This window comes from Lissotriton helveticus, chromosome 4_1, assembly GCF_964261635.1.
Source record: "Lissotriton helveticus chromosome 4_1, aLisHel1.1, whole genome shotgun sequence".
Classification (NCBI taxonomy): domain Eukaryota; kingdom Metazoa; phylum Chordata; class Amphibia; order Caudata; family Salamandridae; genus Lissotriton; species Lissotriton helveticus.
The window spans coordinates 1,924,705,144-1,924,729,015 of record NC_136063.1 but is presented as its reverse complement, the minus strand read 5'-3'; the positions used below and the strand labels follow the sequence as shown (position 1 = coordinate 1,924,729,015).

The 23,872-nt window shown below is 43.7% G+C and overlaps 1 protein-coding gene across 12 annotated transcripts in view; it reads left to right on the top strand.

The window, feature by feature from the left end:
* The first annotated feature begins 206 nt into the window (after positions 1 to 206).
* Positions 207 to 23,872, top strand: part of MAP7D3 (MAP7 domain containing 3) — a 1,012,878-nt gene continuing 989,212 nt past the window's right edge. For 6 of the 12 annotated variants that reach the window (XM_078688596.1, XM_078688591.1, XM_078688590.1 and 3 more), the window contains exon 1: positions 207 to 360. In XM_078688596.1, coding sequence (XP_078544722.1) covers positions 315 to 360 — 46 coding nt within the window. In that variant the 5' untranslated portion in view covers positions 207 to 314. The remainder of the gene's footprint in view (positions 361 to 23,872) is intronic. The other 6 variants (XM_078688597.1, XM_078688595.1, XM_078688594.1 and 3 more) reach the window with 1 other exon arrangement.

Here is a 23,872-nt window from a genome sequence, read left to right as displayed (position 1 = left end):
TATTCCGTGGTCTAGGCGGTTATTTTCTTTGGTACGTTTCTAAGGTGACCACCCCTCGGCTCCTATGGGAAAGAGCGGCAGTAAAATCACGACAAACACGTTATTTCCAGTGACAGTACGACTCTGGCTGGCGGCTGGCCCAGCTCCAGAATAACGGTTCTGCTAGGCTGGGGAAGGCGGGGTTGGGCAGCACCTGGCAACAGCCAGCAGCATCCGCTGCCTGCGCGCCCGCTTGCGCCTGCGCAGTGTGACCCGCCACTGAAGCGCTGGCGGCTGCAGAGGCGGGGTGAACGCCTGGCCCAGGCTGACTGAAGATGGCGGACACGAGCACATCCCTGAAGGGGCTGCGGGAGCAGATGGGTAAGAGAGCTTCGTTGAGTGCACACTGTCCCGCTGAAACGGGTGTTAGGGGCGGCGGCTCCGCGGGCGGTGAAGGCCCTGCTAGGAGGCAATAGGGGAGGGGCGGGAGAGCTGTCAAGGAGGCAGCTGAGGGAGTAACAGGAAGCGGCAGAGCCCGGGAAAAGTGACCGGCTCCGAGGTTTTGGGAGGGGTGTGTGCGGACGGAAACTGTCACAACTCCTGATGCAGTTCTTCTCTCATAGTGGGGGATTGCGAGTGGGTTGTCTTCTTTCCTCTTTGCCTATTTTGCCATAGGGACGGTTTCTACAGCGCCAGCACCCCGGGCTCCCTTAACTCCTTGGGATCTGACAGCAGAGACCCCCTTTTCCGGGTCCGTCCCCTTCTCGTTTCTGCGTGACTCTGCCTGCTCGACACGGGCCCTGTGACTCTCTCTGGCCTCTCTCTACAGGATGCTGCTGTACGTGGCTGGCCGGGCGAGGTTTCGCAGACTTTCACAGTAGCCCATCTGACCGATCGCGCGGCTGGGATCCGGTTTCTCGTCATGCTAGTTCATGGCTCGGGGTTTCCGCTCTTATATAGGTCATGCGGCGACAGTCTGCCTAATAATCCCTGAATAGGGAGGGTACCCACCCCGCAGAAGACCTCTGCGACCATCCCTTATCTCTCGGCCCTCCTTAAAATCACGCCGGTGCTAGGCTGAGAGTGGTAAGTTGCAGCGTGACTGATCTCGTAGCCCTCCCCGCCGGAGCTGCTCGGCTCCAACTGTTGCGTCCTACCAGAACTGCCTGTCCCCTTATATCCCTGGTTTGAAGGACGACAAGAAGGGACACTTGAAAGCTGCACTGCGCTGATCCCTAGCTGCTTACCTCACACCACTCACTGCCTCTGTCATGCTCTGCCCTTTCTGCGATGCACTTTTCAGAACTGTGCTAGTCCTCCGAAGCGATGAATGTCGATACGGAAAAGAAAGTGTAAAATGTTCTGTCATATTTCATCCAGAAAGCTCTCATTGCTAGTCAGAAAATACGTGCCGTTCGTCAGTGTGTGATAAGGAAACTGTAGGAGAGGCATTCGCTGGTAGTATTTCCAGAACCGAGAGCTCATATCACCAACGTATCTAAATACATGAGAGCCTGATGTGCTTTGCGTGAGGAACTGTTGTTATGCGTTAGACAGTGCTTGGAAAATATTGTTACTAAGAGGGGTGTGCATAACATTTTGCTTCGCAGCACATTGTATACTTTGCCAGTGGGCCAACAACTTAATGTAAACAAAGATCTTTAAAAATCTTTTAAATAAAGAGCTAAATTTGCGTTGCTGGGATCAGATCCGTGTCTGTAATGTTTATTTAATGCATATATTAAATCTGAAAGCCATGTTCATTTAGTAACTCTTAAGCCATTTGTCTAACTTTTAGAATTATTTGCAATATTGTATATCCATAAGATGCCTTATAAATACCATCTCCTACAATTTAATTCTAACAGTTTCTTTTGTCCCTGACGCAACAACCGTGTCCAACTAATTTTCAGTGCTGTTTAGAAAGTGACACTCCAGGTGCCCCCCCTACCTGAAAGTGATTGAGGTGTACAATTTGAAGAGTGGGTGCAATAAAAAGCCTTCATGTTGGTCTATTCTGGTAGGACAGACACAGAGAGGGTAATGACCATGATTCAGAGTTTGTCGAAATCCAAGCTTGGCTTTGTTTTATTCACACCAGATAAATAACGATATCAGGGTATGTTATTTATCAGGCGTGGGAAATGACACCTATTCTGAGTTTCTGGGTTATAGCATACCGATTTTGGTGCTTTAGGCATCAAAATGCTCATTGTACCATACATGCCATATACTTTTCCCCTGTTAAATTCTGGCAGGTTTGACAAGCCAAAATTTGATGAAGGGTGAGATGTTCAATGCACCCAGTAATTACCGGATGCAGTAAATACCATCCAAATTGTAATTGCGACCCCTGGGCAAACTAGAGTGGGCGACCTTATGAATGAACAGGGAGAGCAAGGGTCTAGTTGGATCTTAGAGCCTGTGCACGAGCTAAGCCCTGAACAAGCTTGTTTTGTAAATCCTATACAAACATCATGTAAAAAATGACAGTGCCTCTTCAAAATTCAAAAAAGTGTTTTGACATGGAAGCTATGACATTAACACGTCACATTATAGTGTTTAAACTTAAACTGTTCCATTGCACTGAGGAATGCTTATTAAAAGTAATAGTTTTAATACACATTCCATTAGTTAACTAAGAGGTGGGTCAGTTGTTATGTACATTTTGTACATGGGCCAGATGGATTTAGGCCAAGATCTCTGTACTGTGGTGAATGTATGACTCTGTTCTGCATTCTGTCCCTCAATAATTGTTCTTTTTGCATTTGTCACCCCGAGAGGGACTGGTATGCCCTGACGTGGGTCCCGTGCTCTCCATGCCACTGGAGGCAAGCTATCCTGGCCGATGAGGGCTGAAAGCTTGCTTGTTTCAAGTCCAGGGAGGACCTGGCCCGGCTGTTCGGGCTGGACGGTTCCCAATGGGCTCAGGGTCAAGACTGATTTGCATATGGCTGGGTCCAAACTGGGATGTCATGCTGAGCAAAAAACCGAAGGATTTAGGCCCAGATCTCTGTACTGGGGTGAATGTATGACATTGTTCTGCTTTCTGTCCATCAATTTTTGCATTACTCACCCCGAGTGGGACGGGTGTGTCCCCTGCTCTCCATGCCATTGGAGGCAAGCTATCCTGGCTGATGAGGGCTGAAAGCCCGAAACTGGTCCTAGGATGCTGGTTTCCAGTCCAAGGAGGACCTGGCCTGGCAGTTCGGGCTGGACTATTCCATTGGGCGCAGGGTCAAGACTGATTTGAATGTGGCTGAGTCCAAACTGGAATGGCATGGTGAGCAAAAAAAAAAGTGGATTTAGGCCCAGATCTCTGTACTGGGGTGAATGTATGACATTTTTCTTCATTCTGTCCATCCATTGTTCTTTTTCCAGATTATTATAGAGCATCATTACAGTCTATTAAATCAAGCAGCATAGGTTTTGTACAACTGATATTAACTCACATACCTGAAAGTGCTTTATTAAGTGATAATGATGAAAAACGTCTTTGCTGATATAAAATATTTAGCCTGTTTTTTTTATTTCGCTTTGTACAAATCTGCCACTAAATGGGTGTTGATTTGTATTTCATTTTATTATAAATGATTTGTTGTTATCACTTTGTACATTTTTCTTCAGTATTTATATAGCGCAGCCTTGACCTGAAGGTATTGTAGCGCTTTACGTGAGCACCAGTTATATTACACCAGATCACATTAATTTCTTAAAGGTTCAGGGAGATTAATTGATTTGCCTTGATTCACAGTGCGCTGAGCTGATGCCGAGGCTTCAAACATTGTTTCCCAGATCCAAAGTAGACCGTTCTGGCTATAATGCTGCATTCTGGTTAGAGGTAGGGTGACACTCAAAAGCTACTTGAAAGCTTGGCTCGTTATGGGCTCGAGGTTCCAACAGGAAATTGAGCTGAGCCAAAGTCAGGCTTCCGGCTCAAGCCTAGCTCGATTTCAGTGGCTCGCCTACCTTTAGTGCGAACAGCGGTTTATGCTCTCCATGGTTATGACCTTTTTATCTTCAGAAGTCCCTTAGGTGGCATGTCCCTCGACGTGGCCTAGGATCATCCTGCACCCGGTTGGTGGTTATCCCCAAGGTAAAGAAGGCAAATTGGAGGGGAGGGGGGCAAAGTATTTTCCATTTGGCTTGTAAGCTATTGAATTCCATGCCTTTCTCAAACAAGCAGGCTGGATTTTTAAAAATCCTTGAAGACCTGGCTCTTTTTTTTTTCTGTGTCTAAAGTATGTCTCTCCCTCCCAGTCAGTGATAGCATTCATTAGCTCTAAGATGCCTTGGCATTCACGCGCTTTAGAAAAATATTACTTACTTACGCAGGGGTCACAAAACAGCGACCCACTTGTAATCAGGGCCTAGCGCCTCGGGATCAGATGGAGGGAGGTGATGAGTTGAATAAAGTTGCCTCCTGGGAGATTTGGGGAATGGAATCCCAATCCCCTGGTGTGCTAAGAGTCTCTGTGATCATCAACTGTGGCACTAACTACATTGAGGGAGAGGACTGGGCAGTTGGACCGTCCTCCAATCAAGGGTTCTGTAAGAAAGAAGAAAACACCTGGCCTTCGTACCTGATACTGTATATACCTATCAACAACACAGCAGAGCAATACAATTGGTACAACTCATGAGGTGAACAGCCCTGCCTTGTAGCCGAAAAACGTAGTTACCAATTGCCTAATTCATAAAGATTTCACTTTGATTTTGTATTGTAGTACTCTTGATTTACTGGTGAATTCCACAAGTAAGCCAGGAGTACTATAAAAGTAAATCATACTTTCTCATAGCAACACTTTTGTGAATACCTTCCATAGATCTCATAGAATGTAAACACACACTTTGGACTTGCATGAAAGGAGACTTCTCCAGTAATTTGCCGCAGCACCTGCATCACCTTACATGACTATCTTCCTTCCAGGCTCACTCAATGCAATTTTTTTACGTTCTCTGCTGGCCTTGAGTCCACGCAACATATGTGCAGAGTATACTGGCAAGGAATGCATGTTTGCTAAATATTTTGCAATAACTAAGCCACTTACTGTTTTTGGGATGTTTGGATTGGACAGCTCCTGGTATAATTTTATGATTTGGTTATGGCCTTACTGATTGCATTTGTCAAATTATCCGTTCTTCTATCGTTGGCTTTATAGTAACCTCTTGTTTGGCCCGATAACGAATTAGGTGTACTTGAGTGCAGATATACCAGGTGACATGATTTAACAATTCTGGGCGGTAGACCTACTCCCAACTATACCTATTACGAGCTAATCCTCACGGAATTAAAACTAACTGTGCTGCGCCATTCTTCCCACGCGGAATTCAGCATGGAATTGGCTGGGGTAATGCGGAAGAGGAGGATTTTGTCTGACAAGGGGAGCCTTACATTCTCTACTCTCCTTTACTTAGAAAGTCATAGGAAGTGGACTGGTCTGGTACGCTTAGTCAGTCCTGCAGGAAAGACCAGCTAACAAGCATTGAAAATGCAATAGGTCTCGCCCTCGTTTAAGTTAAAGCAATTCTGTTTGTAATTAGGTGGTTTTTTAGCTTTGCTTTTTTTAGTGTTTTTAAAACTTTCATGTACATAACATGCATATGTATGCATATATGTACATGTATGCATATATTTATATAGATATGCAGAATTGTGTGTGTGTTTTCACTGGAGGTGGTTTGTGGTGTGTGTGTGTGTGTGTGTGTGTGTGTGTATATATATATATATATATATATACACACACACATATATGAATGTGTGTGTGTGTGCGTGTGTATATAAATAAAATAAAAAAAATCCCCCAAGTGGGTCAATGTCAGTTGGATAGCGAGTGCTCTGTGTAAAACAGCGGGCGCTGCTATCCAACTGACATTGACCCACTTGGGGGATATTTTTTATTTTATTTTTCCGCAACGGCAGCACCCACTTGGGTAGTACTGAAAGGTTTGAACTGCAAATACCATGATGCACTACGGCACACACCTGTGCAAGCTGCAGATCGTGCTCGGAGGGGCGGGGTCTGATTTAAATAAAGAGCAGTTGTTCCAAACCTTTGCTGATGTTGCAGTGTTATTCAGGCTCGTGAACAAAAAAGGAATTTCGAAACGCGTTGAGCCAGGAGAATTGTACTTTGCCAGTTTGGGGATCAAGAGCAGGCTGTGACCTCACTGTACAAGGATACGGAGTTGTGTGAGCTCCTCATTGTGGGCAACTGTGTGTGATGGATATATATATATATATATATTTCTTTTTTTTACCTACTGGCGGTCGCCGGTAGGTAGTTATAGTTAGGACCTATTACCCATAGGAAAACCACAACATTCTATTCCCAATAACTTTGGCGTCGAATGATGAATCTTCTTGAAATTTTCCAAACTTTTGGCCAGCTCAGTTCCGGGTTTGGGGGTGATTGGTGAGTCGGGGCCGAGAAAAAAGGGGGGGTCCCAAAACACGTTTTCCCCATGCAGAATCAGAATCAGAAAGTACTTTATTCGGTTAAAAATCATTAACCATAAAAGCAACAACATGAAAATTACAATTTTATACAGATCTGTTTAAAAACACACAATTTCATTATATTTCATTTATACCAATGGATTTTCGTAATTTGAAAACATGTTTAAAAAAGCTTAAAAGTACGACAACGGTTAAAACTATGTCCATTCTCTGACATTCTAAAAAAGCTAAACGACATCTATTTAAATTCATGTCTTTAAGGAAGGGGATTATAACTTTTCTGCGAGGTATAATGTAAAATTTACAAAAGAATAGAATGTGAATATCAGATTGGGGTGAGGAATCATCACACGGGCAGGTAGGTAAATGTCGCGACCATGAATTCATTTCTGGGAAGGACAAGAGTCTGAAAACAAGATTTAATCTAAAACGGGTTAAGAGAAATCGATCATAATTTGACATCAACAGGGTCAAATAGGGCTGTACTTTTACACCAGTCAATATTAAATTGTGCGAGGCAACTGTCTATTTGCTGATTTCCATTCGCCTTCTTTTGTCCTCAAGGTAATCTAAACTCAGTTTTTTCAAAAGTTTTCTGGGTATGTTTCCCATAGAGGGTGGGTCCTCGTAGTATTCACGGCATCCAATATCAATCATAAAGTGTTTAATATAAGCTAGCCAGTCAACGGTACCCACATTTTCCATATTTAGTATGTCCTGTAGCACAGCCCGATTAACTACACATTCGTTAGTAGTCCATACCCTGTGCCACAAAAGAATGGGCTGTATTCTAATTAGATCTGATATATGGCGTTGACCCAATTCTATGTGACAAATATATGTTGAAACACTGCGGTACAACTAAAACGTCCCGCAGAAATTTATTTTCAACAATTTGTAATGATTCTATATTAGAAAAACCCCAAAGTCCCGCACCATACAGGGCTATAGATGTACATGTGGCGTTATATATATATATAGTCAAGATTTCTCTTATTGGTTTGTTACCCAGCTTTTAAAAAAAAGTCTTGATGGCCATTATAGTTTTTTGGAACAAAAGAGTTCTGGCCTTTATAGCACTAGTCCATCCCCCCAGTTCATGGAACAAGATACCCAGGTAGGGGAAAGAAGTAATATTTTCCAAGGGAACATTATTCAAATACATACTTTTTATCTTTTTCCCAGATCTTGTACCACAGTTCATGGAGTATGTTTTACCACAATTGATTTTCAGGTCTAAGCTCAACATGAACTTTTCGTAGGATAATAACAGTTTTTGTAGGACAAAGGGGGTACGGGCCATTAAGACGGCATCGTCCGCATACATGAGTGCAGGGATCAGCCTCTTCCCCACCCTGGGCACATCCCTGCACTCCTGCAGGAGCCGATGTTCTAGTCCATTTATGTAGAGGAGAAATAAGAAGGGGGCCAGAACACACCCCTGGCGTACTCCGCGTCCCACTCCAAATTTCCTTGTACATTCTCCCCCACGGCCATATCGGACTGTGGCTGTGGCTCCTGAGTATAATTCTCTCAGAAAAGAGATGATGGAAGCTTCCACGCCGAGCCCTTTCAAAATTTCCCACAGTTTAGTATGTGATACGCAATCAAATGCCGAGGACAAGTCGACAAACATGAGATATAACCGTTGACCTTTAACCCTTGTATACTTTTGTTGAATAATCATTAAATTTAAACATTGTTCAACGGTTCCCATGCCTTTCTGGAATCCATACTGTAGGTCGCTCATTATTTCATTTTCCTCTGCCCAATTCTGGAGTCTTGCCAAAATAATTCTACCAAGAATTTTTACAGATGAATCAAGGAGGGAGATTGGCCTATAGCAAGCACAATTTTGTCTATCGCCCTTCTTGTAAATCGGCACAATAATCGAGGTAAACCAGGATGGGTTTAAGCCCTTGGCAAGTGCGGCATTAAAGAGCTGTACCAACACGGGGCCCCAGATCTCTTTATTTGCTTTATATAGGTCTGCAGGGATCCCGTCAGGGCCAGCAGCCTTGCCACCCTTTGTTGCTTTTAACCCTGTTATGACTTCCTCCAGGGTTACCACCAGATTCTCCTCCCCCATTCCACCATTGACCATTTTAGGAACATTTGTAATGTAGGATCATCTTGGGAGCTATACAAGTTTGAGAAATGTTCCACCCATTCATCTTCGGTAATCGCGGTCTCTATACGAGCCTTATGACTATCAAAAAGGAAGGGAGTATTAACAGCCCTCCAAAAAGCAGATGCATCCTTCGACTGTGCAGCCTCGCAGAGGGCTTCTAGAGCCTCCTTTTTTATAGCGTTTTTTCTATTTTTCAGGGCCTCATTATAGGTTTTCCTCAACCCTCTTATTACTAAGCAATCCCGTGGAGACCTGTGAATAGCATGTTTCAAATCACTTAGTGCCCTAGTACAAGCAGTATCAAACCAGCTTTTAGAGCGCCTAGTCCTGTTTTTTACCTCCACCCACAGGCTTTTTTTAATTTCAAGAGCTATTCTATCAAAATGCTCTAATATCTGGTCACACTGAGACGTCTCCCCAAGACAAATAGAAAAACTATCTGAACAGACATTTAGCAACTTTGCAAGAAACATTTCTGGCGTGACCTTGCCCCATTTTAAAGTGTACCCATTTTGCCTTCCCAAAATTACGTATGGGGCAGTATGTGGGGTGAGAGTATTTTCACAATGTTCATAAAAAGGATTCTCAACCTCTATTAATTGGGGCAAATGATCACTTAGGGGTAGCTCTAGAGTCTCTGACCTATTAATCCTGTGGCTATAACTATTTGAAACAAGGATAAAATCAATAGTGGACGAAGCTCCTCTACCAATGAATGTAGGCCCAAAAGAAGTAGGGTTCTGAGCTATTTCGTTTGCAAAACCCAGGTCATACATGAACACTAATTCGTTAAGTAGGTCCCCGATCAAAGAGTGGTCAAAGTGTGTTAGATTTATATTTTGTTCTAACATTAGGCCACAAATCCCCTGTTTTCCCTTTGTACAGAGTGGACAGTTAAAATCCCCCCCCCCATAAAATTATCATTTCCTTATTGGACTTGTCTATTTCATGTTGTATATCTTCCCTAAGCATTTTTAAAATATTCGGGATTTCATCTTTCAGAATGTTATTGTAGAAATTTAGCAAAACTACATTGAATCCCTTTTTTGAGCTTAGGGTTATTACATGGTAGTAACCGGATTTAGACATAAAATGTACTTTCTCATATTTAAGCTGATTAGAGAGAAATGTTATTAAACCTCCCTTCGCACGTCCGTGTTGGCCCCCCTCAGCCGGGGTAAAAAAGGTTCTATACTCACTTAAATACACTGGGTCCGTGGTCCAAGTTTCTTAAAGAACCACAACGTCCCGCCCATTTAGGATAGTCTCCCAGGATGGATTGTTAATCTTGTTCTTTAATCCTGCTACATTCCAAAATAGAAATGTACAGGATTTCCTTTTCTTATTTACTTCTATATCTGCCAGGGGGATATTACAGGATAACTTTTTATATGGGGGGCTTACTCCTCCGCTATTATTCCCCACCTCTGCCTCCTGAGTGCTCAAATTGTTACAGGGAGGCTCTTCAGTGTCACCATAGTTTATATTTAGGGTCAGTTCTAATGGTAAGATAGTCTTACATCCCTCCCCTAGCGTGCACTCTTTTTGGATCTTTTTAGAATCAGCGACAACTCCTACACTCAGAATATTTATCTGATAGGTATCCTGTTCTTGTCAATCAACATAGTCGAGGCCCGAGAAAGCATCAAATCTATTATAGGTTGGTAGATTATAAACTGGTAGGGCAAACCCTCTATTCTCCCAAAAATGATTATTGTTTCCATAATTTAATCCAGGAGTTGTTGGAACAAATTGCCTTTGATTGAAATTAAGCTGTCTCTGAGTTTGGGAAAAAGGAGGTTGACCGTATCCACGTTGATTTGAGCTGAACCAATTAACAGGGTACCTTACTTTATCCCTGTCTCTAGAGTTTTGCCCTGGGCAATAAGGATAGAAGTAGCTAAGATAGTGAGTAGTAATAGAATCGCTACTTCTTGAATCATACCAATCTCCTATATGCCGTACCGCTCTATGATCTTTGAAATTTACAATAATAATATCCCCTTTCTTGTATTTAGGTCTAGAGCCCACCCAGAATGATCGCCTCACAGTCAGGATTTCTCCGTTAATATGGGCAGGCAGGGGTCTATTATTATGTAACCAGTGTGTCACTTTGTTTCTTAAGGCTCGATGGTCTTCCCTGATGTCCATAGGTAGCTCGGGGACACCCGCCATGACTATTGTGTAAGGAGCTGCTGCAGGTGGTAGGTCGACAATTCTCTGTGGGTGCCAATTTCTATTATGAGAATTTGCTGTACCATTCTCTTTAATAGCCTTAGCGTGCGATATCTCTGACCTTTCTTCCACAATCAGATTTTCCCCACCTTGGACGCCTACTTTGCTTGTGGCTTTAATTTCAGGGTCGGGCTTCTTTTTTAACAAAGGTGATGATAGAGCTTTTTTTGGTATCGGACCGGTTGTTTTTACCCCAATGTGTACAGTTTTTGTAGAGGGAATTGGGCAAGGTGGAGCTTGTTTAGTGGCTGTCATCGTTGTAACAGATGGACCACTAGATTTTATAGTATTCACCCCCTTTACCAGATCAGCTAGTAATAGCGTATTTTTCCCTACTTTTTTATCTAACTGATCAAGTTTAGTATTACACAAGTTTATTTTTTCTAACAGGGGCTGAATTAACGCTTTTACCAAGCTATCAAATTTTACTAGCAGGTCGCTCTCACTGAAGGAACAAGGGTGAGTTGTCATTTGAGGTACAGTCGGAGGGGTTGATAAAGTAACCACATTGGGCACTGCTGCAATTGGGCTCCTCTTCTGTAATTTAGCTTCCCGGGTCTTCATAGGACAACCCCCTCTTTTTAGGTTTCGACCTGGCGAAAAGCTGCGCCGCGCAGCTTTTCGGCGCAGGTCGAAATCTTTTGAGTTACACTGTACACTTTAGTTCAGCCTCTCTCTTCCATTGGCTAGCTCCATAAATGGAGGCTAGCCATTGGAAGAGAGAGGCGTCCGTCTTTCAGTGAGGCGATTGGTGGGCGTTCCCGGCGATTTTTTTTTTTTTCTCATCCCACCCCTTTCCCTACGTCATGCGGCTGTGGGCGTGTTTTTTTTTTTCTTTCTCGGCCTGTTTTGGTCAGTTTCAAAGTGCCCTTTGCAGGAGTGGGCTGCGAGATTGAAGTTGCCAGGATGCGCGATTTCTTTCCTTGCAGGTAAGCAGCATATTTTAATATTTTTTTTTATCCAGTTTTCGCCCCCCCTCCCGCTGTCCGTGTGCCCGTTAACCCGCCCACTCCCGCTGTCCGTGTGCCCCCAGCAGAGCTCCCCGAGAGACCAGGCGATTAAGAGTAAGTTGAAGCCGAGACACCAGGGCGCCTCGAGGAGGAACCAGCGGCGGATGAAGGCGCACGAAGCGCTGGAATCTGTCATGACTGTGGCACAGAGTTTATTTACACATGCCTAGTAGCCCAGATACGCTCGGGTGCCCATCGCAGTAAACTGGTGCGCCTGGGAGTGCGAGCCCTGTCTGCAACCCTCTTATATTTAACTCATAGTGCGCCAGAGACCGGCCCAGTGCACTACTCTTTTCACCACTGTCCGCGGGTGACTCTCCCCAGAGCTCAGTTTTCAGTGCCCCCGCCCAGCCTTTGTCTTTTAGTCGAACGGAGCCTGTAAACATTTTACCTTTCAATAAAAAGCATATCCTTTGCATACTATCCTATTATTGAGAATGTGCCCAGGATCACACTGTTTTCTTGAGTGGGGAAACCGGAATGAGGAATCCGGTCAGCGTGTTCTTGGGCAGTGACCACATGACCCAAGCACTCTTGTTAACTGACCACTCCTGGTAGACACAGTATCTCCACGTGCCTCGTATCTGCCAATATTTGGATACGCTTCGAAGGAGAGTGAGGAGAGGTATTAAGCACTATATATTCATAGCGCTCATAAGTGTTTGCGGTGCTGGACAAGCCCCTGATCTAGAAACTCGCACAAGAATCTTCTGCTTGCACCAGTGATGGGGTGGTTGGTCTGTGTCGCTCTACAAAGGGCAGTTGTCGCTCCTGCGTCGGAATGTGCGCTGCGAAGCTCCGGCACACAGTCCCCAAAGTCCAGCCTCCTTCTCTTTGTACGTGCTCTCTGGTGTGAGCGTTTCCCACTTTTTCAAGCGATTCACTTTCTTTAATACACTCAGACCTCAAACAGAAAATAGCATCGTAAACTGAAGTGAGCCTTATACATATGGTAGTTCACGTAGTCTCACATGTCTGGTTCTGCAACAGCTACTCACGTTCCAGGAGGCGCTGTGCCGTGTACGTATTTTCTTTTTCTAGTTTTGACCCAATAAAACACAAATCATAGTAGAGGGCGAAATGCTGCACCTGTGTGGTGATGCCAGGGTGAGAGGCTTTATCATCCCTCTGTGCCCAGCGCTCCCCGAGGTGACCGTCGCTGTTGATCTTGGCAGAGCTGGAGGTAAACTTTCTTCGGGCGCATCTCCGTCCTCGAGCACGTGTCCAGAGCTGCCTGGGAGGGAGACACGTGCACACGCACAGTCCCCAGGCCAGTTCCAGCTCCAGCTCCAGCTCCCAGAGAGGCTTTTGTGTGTGGTCAAGAATGTTGTCTCGGGCTCCATTCCCTGCTACCCCACTTCATCATGCTTGAGATCTTGGCCACATCACACTTTCCATCTGTGTCTTTTCTCAGTGGCTTCTGGTTGTCCGCTGAAGCTGGCATGAAAACACGTGGGTCAGGGCTGTTAAGGGGAATGCATCCCAGTTAGCTGGTTCCTGGAGGCTGAGAGAGCAAGCAGTTTATCTCAAGGGGTGCAACGGCTGTACAGACAAAATAAACACTAACCATGGTACCCTGGCGCCGATTACTTAGGAACAAGAAACGCCGAAACTCTAACCTAATTAGTCGAAATGTGCATTTTCAGTTGTTTTTGTACACAGTAGGGCAGAGAAGAGTGCCACGTTCCTTAGTAGGGATCTGCATGCAATTACAGCAGCCCTGCCTCAAAGCGCTTCTTTTCTGCATGGAAATAACGAAGTGATGGTTCTCACTGTCTGTCAGCACCTGCCCATTTAAAGAGTCTTATTTTTCTTAAAAATGTAATCTGGTAAGTCAACTCTTAAAAACTGGCAGTGTACTGGTAGGTTTCAGAACAGTCGAAAATTAACATTTTACAGCGGTCACCGTTACACGCGCTGGCCCCTAAGGGTGGTACCCTCGGGACTATGTAAAGGTATAGTGCACTGTAACTGTGCTTTTTAGTCGGTTATGAGCCCATGAGCTCCAGAGTCGTACCTCAGGGAGAGACTTGAGAGAGGCAGTGCTCTATTAATGTGTTTATATTCACACGTAGTCACTGTGAGGCACGTGTGCTCGGGTGCTCCTTTGCAGAGGTATAGTGCTTGAGATGGGTGTCTCTGGTCACTGCTGAGCGTGTGCTTCGATACGTACCTCAAGGCGACACTTTAGAGGTAGTGCTCTATAAAAGTGTTCACATTCACACTTAGTCCCTGCAGAAGACGCACAGAGTAAAACTTGCACAAGCACACACAAGTGTACATTCATATGCAGTCATGCATGCATCGCACGCAAATGCGCATTATGTATATGCGTTAGTCTTGTATTTTACTATATGAACATACATACAAACTCGTGTGCACCTTCACAGGAATACAACATACATGTATTCAAATGCATGTTTTCCATCAGTTCAATCGGGTATACGAACATGAACAAACTGGTATCAATCTATCTGATCGGGGCGGGAGGGGGGCAAGGTGTGTTGTGGGAGACCCTTTTTACGTAATGCCGTCCTGTATATGCGTACACACGGGCGTAGATCCGTGCTGGGACGTACCCAAAAGACGCGCAGCTCTACATAAACTCCTCCATAATTAAATAGATTGTCTTGTGTGTACCTACATATTCACACTACTGCACACCAAGATCCGAGGCCGCTTCGGTGCGCTGAGCTGCGTGAAATGGACAGAGACAGGCTGGTCTACAAGCACATATAGAGATTGCTAGAAGGGCCGGGAGGGCTGGGACAGGGTCAGACAGACAGGACTGAGGAAGAGACAGTCAGGAGCCAGTAATTCGTCAAATACCTTACCGCGTCTACCCCAGCCCGGCTGGTCTCTCGGAGGCTCTGACATACACAATAGCGTTCGATCTAGGCCAGTTCGCGCCTGACTCTACCCCAGCCCCGCTGGTCCCTGGAGGCACCGCCGCGCGTACTTCTCTAGGCCAGTTCGCGTCTGACTCTACCCCAGCCCCGCTGGACCCTGGAGGCACAACCGTGCACAATAGCGCTTCTCTTGGTCCGTTCAGGTCTGACTCTATCCCAGCCCCGCTGGTCCCAGTGCAGAGTGACTAGGGAGTGCTAGAGAGTGCCTAGGGAGTGCTAGGGAGTGCAGAGTGCCTAGGGAGTGCTAGGGAGTGCAGAGTGCCTAGGGAGTGCAGAGTGACTAGGGAGTGCTAGGGAGTGCAGAGTGACTAGGGAGTGCTAGGGAGTGCAGAGTGCTAGGGAGTGCAGAGTGACACGGGAGGGCTAGGGAGTGCTAGGGAGTGCTGAGTGACTAGGGAGGGCTAGGGAGTGCTAGGGAGTGCAGAGTGACTGCAGAGTGACTAGGGAGTGCAGAGTGACTAGGGAGGGCTAGGGAGTGCTAGGGAGTGCAGAGTAACTAGGGAGTGCTATGGAGTGCTAGGGACTGCAGAGGCTAATGGCAATGTAAATGACAATGCCATGTATTTATCTGTTTTCAAAACCAACACATAAATACAAATTTTGTCATTTACAATGCCAATAGCTCTAACTTTTCCAAAGGCGAAACCATTGCATTGTAAATGCTTGTTTTAGTGATGTTAGTATTAGTGTTAAATGATGAGACGTGCATTATGTTTGGAGATGATACTGGAGAGAATCTAGGGGAATTTGATAACCCTACATCAACATAAGTACTACACAGACTCGAGCGGGGTACTTGCATACTAACAGGAGTACTTAGAATGGAGATCTCAGTAGTAGAATAATCTGATGCTTCCCCTTTTTCCCCCCTATCTCCTATATTAGATAACCCATATACACAGTAGCATGGAAGATATTGGGTTATCGATGGGGCTGTCCCTATATATCCCAAAGAGGAACGTTTGTATGTCGTAGTAACCAATTGAGGGCTCTTTTTAGCTGTATGTACTTTTTGATTTTGCTTCCCCTTTCTCCTTCTTGATTTTGCCTTTTTAAATATTCTTGCTGAGCGTATGTGGGATGTAGAATGTTCTTTTTCCACAATATCTGGATGATCAGCAAGTCTTGCGGCATGCACCTGTGCTATCGCAGTGACCACTTTCCCAAAAGCAATAGGGGCATTTTTGTGCGTAGGTACGTCAATTAACTGCGCCTCATCCTGAATGAAAGAAAGATTCCCGTGACCTAAAGAGGCCCGTCTATCACAATTAATCTGGGTTACTTTCTGAATTAAATAGTTATCCATAGGCCCTTTGTCTAGTTTCTCCTTAGACATCATGCTAGCTTAATTTCATACAGATTCTGAAAGATAATTAAAAACAGCAAAAACTACAGGCCTTCAGCGATCAGCGCTCAATACCTAGACTTAGATATATACAACAAGGGTTCACAGGAAGTACCTGTATAAAGAGTGTCCCAAAGGGACCAGCGTCTAATGCCCAGTCCAGTCTCGTCAGGCCTCTGAGGGCCCGCCCTTTGCCCGGGCTTACACCGGGCGCTCCCGCGCAGCGGGAAGGATGTGTGTTAAAAAATAGGGCCCCTAATTGGTGGGGCGGGGCAAGCAGGGAGAGCAGCCCAGGTGATACTGATTCGGGCAACTAGGACTCCTGGGAAATGCAGTCTCCGTCCCGCTGCTCGCAGCCCTGCCTGCAACCCACTCAGCCACAGCAGACTCCAAGAGGACACCAGTTCCAATATCCATACGCCACGAAGCGGGACCCGCAAAGCGGGTACCGCGAGGCGCCGCACTGCAGTTCAAGGAGCTAGACACAGGACCCCCGTAGGTAAGAGAAGTTCAGCAAAGCGTCCCGATTTCAATCCTGGGACAGGGGCTTTTAGAGAATGTTGGTGGGGCGGGGCAAGCAGGGAGAGCAGCCCAGGTGATACTGATTCGGGCAGCGAGGACTCCTGGGAAATGCAGTCCCAGTCCCGCTGCTCGCAGCCCTGCCTGCAACCCACTCAGCCACAGCAGACTCCAAGAGGTCACCAGTTCCAATATCCACATGCCACGAAGTGGGACCCGCGAAGCGGGTACCGCGAGGCGCCGCACTGCAGTTCGGCACTGCACTGCAGTTCAAGGAGCTAGACACAGAACCCCCGTAGGTAAGAGAAGTTCAGCAATTTCTCATAGGACCTTTAGCCACGGCTACAGCTTGAACGGAATTACACCAAATTTGGCAGAGAGGCAGTCCTCAGTTCCGACTGGTGACTTTGGTATATCTGGTGTCAATCTGTTCAGTAGTTTCTTTGAAAATTATGGTTAAAGTCATTTTTTATATCTATGGGCGCAGAGGAACCGCGGATTGGCCTCATAGGATAAGCGCACCGTTCCGATCACGCGCTGAATTCTAATTGGCTGTCAAGCGGTTGTAAACATTCGAAACCAGGAACTGTTGGCAGCCATTTTGTGCCTCGGTAGAAGCGAGGGTGAAGAAGTCTGTGAAATACGTTGGCAAAATGTGAACAGGGGCAGGTTAGACACACCGTGACCCCCTAGGCCTGCTCAGGGGGTGACATAGGGACCAGTAGTGAAAGAAAAGTAAGAACATGTTTTTACAAAAAAAGTCGCGAGATGCACGTAGGATCCGCGCATTTGGTTGCTGAAAAAAAGAAGCATGTATTTTTGAGATATATGTCAAACTTATGTGTATAGATTTTGGGTTGTTCTACAAAGATCCCTTGTGTTTGAGAGATTTTAGTAATTACAAGTAAGTAGCGATGCTCAGTCTAAAGTTCTTGAGGGAGACTCTTTCCTTCATCTGTAAAATGTACACTATCTCTTTAATAGATGCCATGCATATTGAAATGCTGATTGTTGTGGTATATGGACAATATTCTATAGTCTCGTAGAAAAGTAGAAAGATTTATTCACATGCTTATTCACTTATCTGCGCAGATGAGGTGTTCCAGTCTTCCCCTATCTCGATGACTGGTTGTTGAAGGCGGGCTCGCCCCAGACAATCGTCTCCCACCTCTAGACTACGGTCGACCTCTTTCACCTGCTGGGGTTGTCCATCAACGTGCCTAAGTAGCACCTGTTCCCCTCTCAGAAGCTCCTGTTCATCGGAGCGGTTCTAGACTCGGCGCAGTTTCGGGTTTTTCAATCCGAACAGCGGGTTCGGGATATTTAGGCTCAGATTCTGATCTTTCAGCTTTTATCCCGGGTCTCGGTCAGGTTGACACTGCGGCTCCTGGGGCTGAAGGCCTACTGCATCCTAATGGTGCATCACGCAAGGTGTCATGTGAATAAATATAAACATAGGCCACACAGATTGGCTCCCTTAATCCTGGGGCTTGAGGGGGGTCGTTGAAGCCCACATACTTGTAATGTTGTAGGGGGGGTGGCGTTGGATGCGAAAGTGGTGCAAGGGGGTTGTAAATCTGGTACACAGTGTTTTGTTTTACTTTGCTTTTCTTTCTGTGATGTATAAGATCCTGAGTAAATATAACGGTTTTTGTACAGCCAATAACTTTTAACCCTACCCCCAAACGGCTTTCTGCCTGTTACCATAGTAACAGTTCATGGAACACTGACGTGAGCACAGAGGTTAAAAGTTCACCACACTATGTTGCTAATGAGTTAGCCTCAGAATTATACTTCAAATTATAAATATCATTTCTATTGATGACTGCTACCCCCACAAAAAATACAGATGTATGTACTTTTTTAATTAACTTTTATTAAAACAATAACTGGAACTATAACTAAAAGATAACAATACAATAAATAACTAACAAAATAATATAATATATAAACTATAATATGGACTCAAAAAGAAGTATTGTAGTTAATCTGCAAAACAAAAAAGAAAATTAGTGTTTAAAATTAGATTGATGTGCCTAAATGAGGTCAAACATTACAAGTCAATGTAACACTTGAGGATATTTATATATTTTTTAAAATGTTTGCAGTGTGCCTGAAATGCTTCCACTGGCATTGTACATGCAGACTCTGGTCCACCCTTTTTATCAATTTTTGAAGTTTGAGATATAACGTCCTACCTCTGTTATCCATCTCCTACTTTCTCCTTTCACATTCTCTTGTAAAGACCTTAACAACAATTAAAGGAAACATTTTCTGCATATTTTTAATAAAGCATTTGACACATTGCATAGTAACACCGTATTTATTGAATGTTTGAAATTAATTTTCACAAGACTTAAAAAAGGTGAATGCAAGAAAAGTTACTTGCCGCATATGCAATACTGCTTTCAAGAGGAGACCCCAATAAAGAGGACTGGTGTGGAACTGCAAGTATTCCAAAGCACTTGCAGACTAAGAATCCGGTCAACTTTGCAAGGGAAGAGTTAAGGAGATTGAGAGAGGCTCCTCCTGCTTCACGAAGAGACCCAAGTACTAGTGGAGCAACACAGTCAACCTCTACTGCACAGCCTAATATTCGTCCCCAATTTGGAACCCTTTAAGAAAAAAAGTAAGAAGGTTGGGAGCTCTGTATGCCATCCTAATACCTAATCATACTTTAGTTATACAGAGATCTACCCTGTATCAGACCTATCCGTAAAAGTGTGAATTGGAGATTATCTGCCACCGAAAACCCCTCAAGTACTTATATCCGTTACTTTTTAACTTTGTCGAGTAGTCGTATTGTGAGTATTTACCTTAAAGTTGTCCGTTAAAAATTTGTGACTCTCTGGCTTCATGCAACTAGTTCATGCCATATTTGAGATATTGGTGAAATGAACTGGAACAGGAGGATATACTTTCTTCAATGTTGGTAACTTGCTGCTGACTTATGTAACATTGTGGTAACTGAATTTTTTTTTATAAATGTATATGTTGTACATATATCCAAGCTTAATTGTAATGTTCATAAAAACAATTGTTCTCGATAGGATTGGGGATGAAAAGTAATCATCAAAGGTTATATTTGGACAGCAAAATAGGAAATAGTATTGCATTATACAAATGTTAGGCCGTGATTGGTCACTCACTTCATTCACAAACTCCTGGGCTTGATCTGATAGAACCCTTTTTGGACTTCCATGATCTAGAAATTCAGAAATAAATAGCAAGGAAAATTAATAGACAAGTTTTCAAAAAAAACAAAAAACCCCAACATTTTTACTTTGTATCTGAAGTACAGGCTGAAAACGTGTAACAAGCATTTAAATGAGAAATGGGTTTCAGAAAGAAACGTCTATAAGACTCACAATGCAGATTCATATTTTATACAAATATTTATAGAAGCAAGAAAAATTATAACTCCTACATTTTTTCAATTTGAAACCACATATTTGGGCAATAAAATCGGTAGGACATGCTTTTTTTATGTTTGGTTGATTTCAGATTGCCTACGAATTCTAGTAAAACATGACAATAAAACAGTTATCCGTCTGCAAACACATGAAATACACAAATGCTTATCTTGGAATGGTTTTCGATCATAAAAAGTTGAAGACAAACCTTATAACTCCATTAGGTCCATTGCAATTTTCGGCTGTAAACATATGGAGAGCAGTCAGTAGATCTGGTGTGTCGAGTTGTTCACCACCACGTCGTATAGTGTATGGGCAGGACAGCTTGTGGCGACCGGTACGGCTCATGGTTGAGATATCTGTATAATGAGATAACAGAGGGCAAATGAAGTTTAAGGTTATTAAAAAACATGGAGAGCGTGCTAAAATACAACATTGTCCAATCAATTACATGTGCAGTGCATGGGGAGGAAGCAGCACGAGGCACACTACTTAAAAAATTATATGCAGCAGGATTAAGTGATTTGCCCAGAAACATCACCTACCAAGGCAAAATATTTAAGTTATAAGAGCTGGAAACCGTGCTAAAATACACTTTTGCCGAAAACATTACTTTTGCAATGCATGGGGCACATGACTCACTACTTACACGCGAAAAACTACATAGCATTCACTTGAACAGCACGTAGCACACTGCTGTAGGAGCGGACACGTGGCGTTTGGCAAATTAAACAAACGCACCAGGATTAAGTGATTTGCACAGAAACAAAAGTTACGAAGTTAACTTTAACAATATAAAAAAGCAGGAAAGCGTGCTTAAAAACAGCATTGCCAAATACAACATAAATTTGCATTTACGCGGTATTTAAAGATTGTTCAGATTAATTAATTTAATTACTCTTAAAAAAGTGCTCACCTACGAAGAAGTGGATATTAACACTCTCAATGGCTGTGACTGCAGGATAGGAAAAGTTCAAGAAGGTTGGCAACTTATAAGTGCTTTGCAGAAGGATGATTGGTTGAGCATGATGTCACTGGGTGTTAGAGCTGTATTTGGACATGTTGTAATTGAGCATGCGCCAATAAAATGAAATACGTTAGGGGTACGTACCCAGACGGTGGGACGTATTGTGCGCATGCGTAACATTAACACGCATGCGCTCCCACAAACATGCATGCGCAAAGTGAAGGCAACTCCTACGGGGTACATACATAGATGGAGTTCTGATGTCCCCGTGGTCTTGAAGTGGCTTCAGGAGGGGGGGCTAAGCAGCCCTCCTCCATAAAATAATAATATATAATTAGCCATGCCCCGGGGTCTGGGGACCCCGGTGCCCAGAATTGGGCACGGGAGGGGGGCCACGCAGCCCACTTCCCATAAAAAAATTGAATCCGTATACTCCGCTTATTGTCACAGTACCATAAGCGCACCCTTCCGATCACGCGCTGAAGGCTAATTGGCTGTCAAGTGGTTGTCAACATTTGAAACTAGAAACGGTTGGCAGCCATTTTGTTTCGGTACAAGGGAGACTGTTGAAGCGTGTGAAATGTGTGTTTAAAACGTGAAAATGGGGAGGGTAGGTCTTCTCAGGGGGTCCCACAAGGTCTCCCAGGGCCCCTATTTTTTTTTCGAAAAATCGCAGGGTGCGCGTATGATCCGCGCATTCTAGCGACTATTAAAAAAAAAAAAAAGACGTGCTGATGTCACATATTACATCATTCATGACATGATCAGTGACATCCCTGATGACATCACTGATGCCATCTCAAATGACATCACTGTTGACATCATCCACGTGACAATCAGATACTCCTGATCATACAGTAGCATAATCTTTTAACACACATTATAAAATATGAAGTACCATATTTGAAACATTGACACACCAGTACAAGTTTCTAAAAACCCACTCAGTGATTCCTACATCTACACACACATCTAAACACCTATAGATTCACTCATACATGCTAACAAAGATCATTAGAACACTATTAAATATACTTATATACCTACATCAACATTACACACCAGCACATATCCTATTCCTTTATGCAGACATCCTACTCACTTATGCAAACAATTGATCATACTTATATTTACTAAGCTACTCACTTACACAAACACCACTTTATTTATTCAAATAGATAGTAACTCATACTTAGTGTGTTATAAAATCAGTATTACAAGTATACAGTTATCCATACCTCAATCATACAATCACTGAGTATTATGTATACTTATTTATATACAATAACTGTCACATACACTGCCTTTTATATTTTTAGTTTGTTGGACATATATCATTGAGAAATATATTTACTCATCACCACACCCATAAAGAGATTCACCCACCCGAACAACTGTTTCCACATACAGTCTTAACCTCATATACTTACTAAATCAACTATTTACACATCTTTCCACAGTCTCACACGTCCCACCCAACCACACACACACATTTATTCACTATCCCATACAAATACTCACTTAACTAATGAATAACTAATGTAGACTTTCACATAGGTAGTAACCAACTTATGTAGTAGTTTACACAAGAGATAGTGATACAAGTATTCATACAGTTTAATTACTATCCCATGTATTTAGTGAGACAATTTAAAATTCCTCACTTAGACAGTCAATCCCATTGGTACTAAATCCTCCATTCACACACTTATACATCCACTCAGTCTTCATGGCAGATTGCTATATATATATAATACATATTTAAATAACGAACCAAACCACTTTCACTACAGGGTGTCATCAGTGATGTCATTTGAGAGGTCATCAATGATGTCACTGACCATGTCATGAATGATATAATATGTGACATCATCAGCAGTGGATTGCGGGCACGAGAGTTATAGTTAGTAGAACTAACTATAACGGGGGAATTTCAATGGTTTTTTTATGAGTGAAATGTGTAGCTAACTATAACACCCCTAAAACCTATGATAAAAATAATAATAATAATACTTTATTGTACATGGTTATTTAAAACCTTTACAATATAAAAGAAGAAAGTTCGGTTAATAAAACATGAATCAAGATCATACGTGTTAAGACAATAATTCCTTCCATAAAAACATAGTGGGATAGCAGCAGCAGCAGGGTTAAAATAAGCTTGAATTCATGTTGGACGGCCTGTTTATCATGGAAAATCATGCAGTAAGTTTGTCCTAGATACCGGCCGAGGGGTAATATAGTAAAGTGCCGGTGCAATTGAATTTTTTAGAGAGTGCCCCTTCAGTAGAAAAAAAAAACCTGTTTACGTTACAAGGAAGAGTGATTAGTTGTAGTAACAGTTTGGGTATTCCTGTTGTATAGTCAGTGTTATTCAGTGTAAGACAAAGACAAAGTGTCCCGCAAGAGCTTGCTCTACAGGGGTACCGTTGGATTGATACTCGCGTCCTTCACGGTGCTGCTAATTTTTTTTAGTTTCCTTCAACATTTTGAAGTGGGCCCCCGCTGTTTCAAGGAATTTTACCATTCCGCAGCTCAGTTGGATATCATCGCCTTTGAAACAAGCGAGCACCGCTTGCCTGCAGGTCCGTATCTAACGATGTTAAAAAGTGGTCTTAGGAAGGAGTGTCGTTCTTGAATGATTTTGCTGCAGATGGTGATCAGATGAACTGTTTTCTTTGCCGTTCCCGCATAGTCGGCATGTTGTTGGTAATTGTGGCCGTAACCATGGGGTTAAGTGGGCCGCTGACAGCAATAGGCCTAGGCGAAATTTCAGGAACTTCTTTTATTTTTTTGGTAAAGCCTGTCTGTAGATAAGCTTGGGGCGAGGGCATGGTGTACGATTGAACTGTAAGCCCGCCGTGACCCCACTTTAACAGGGCGGCTTTGTCCTGCAGTAGTGAT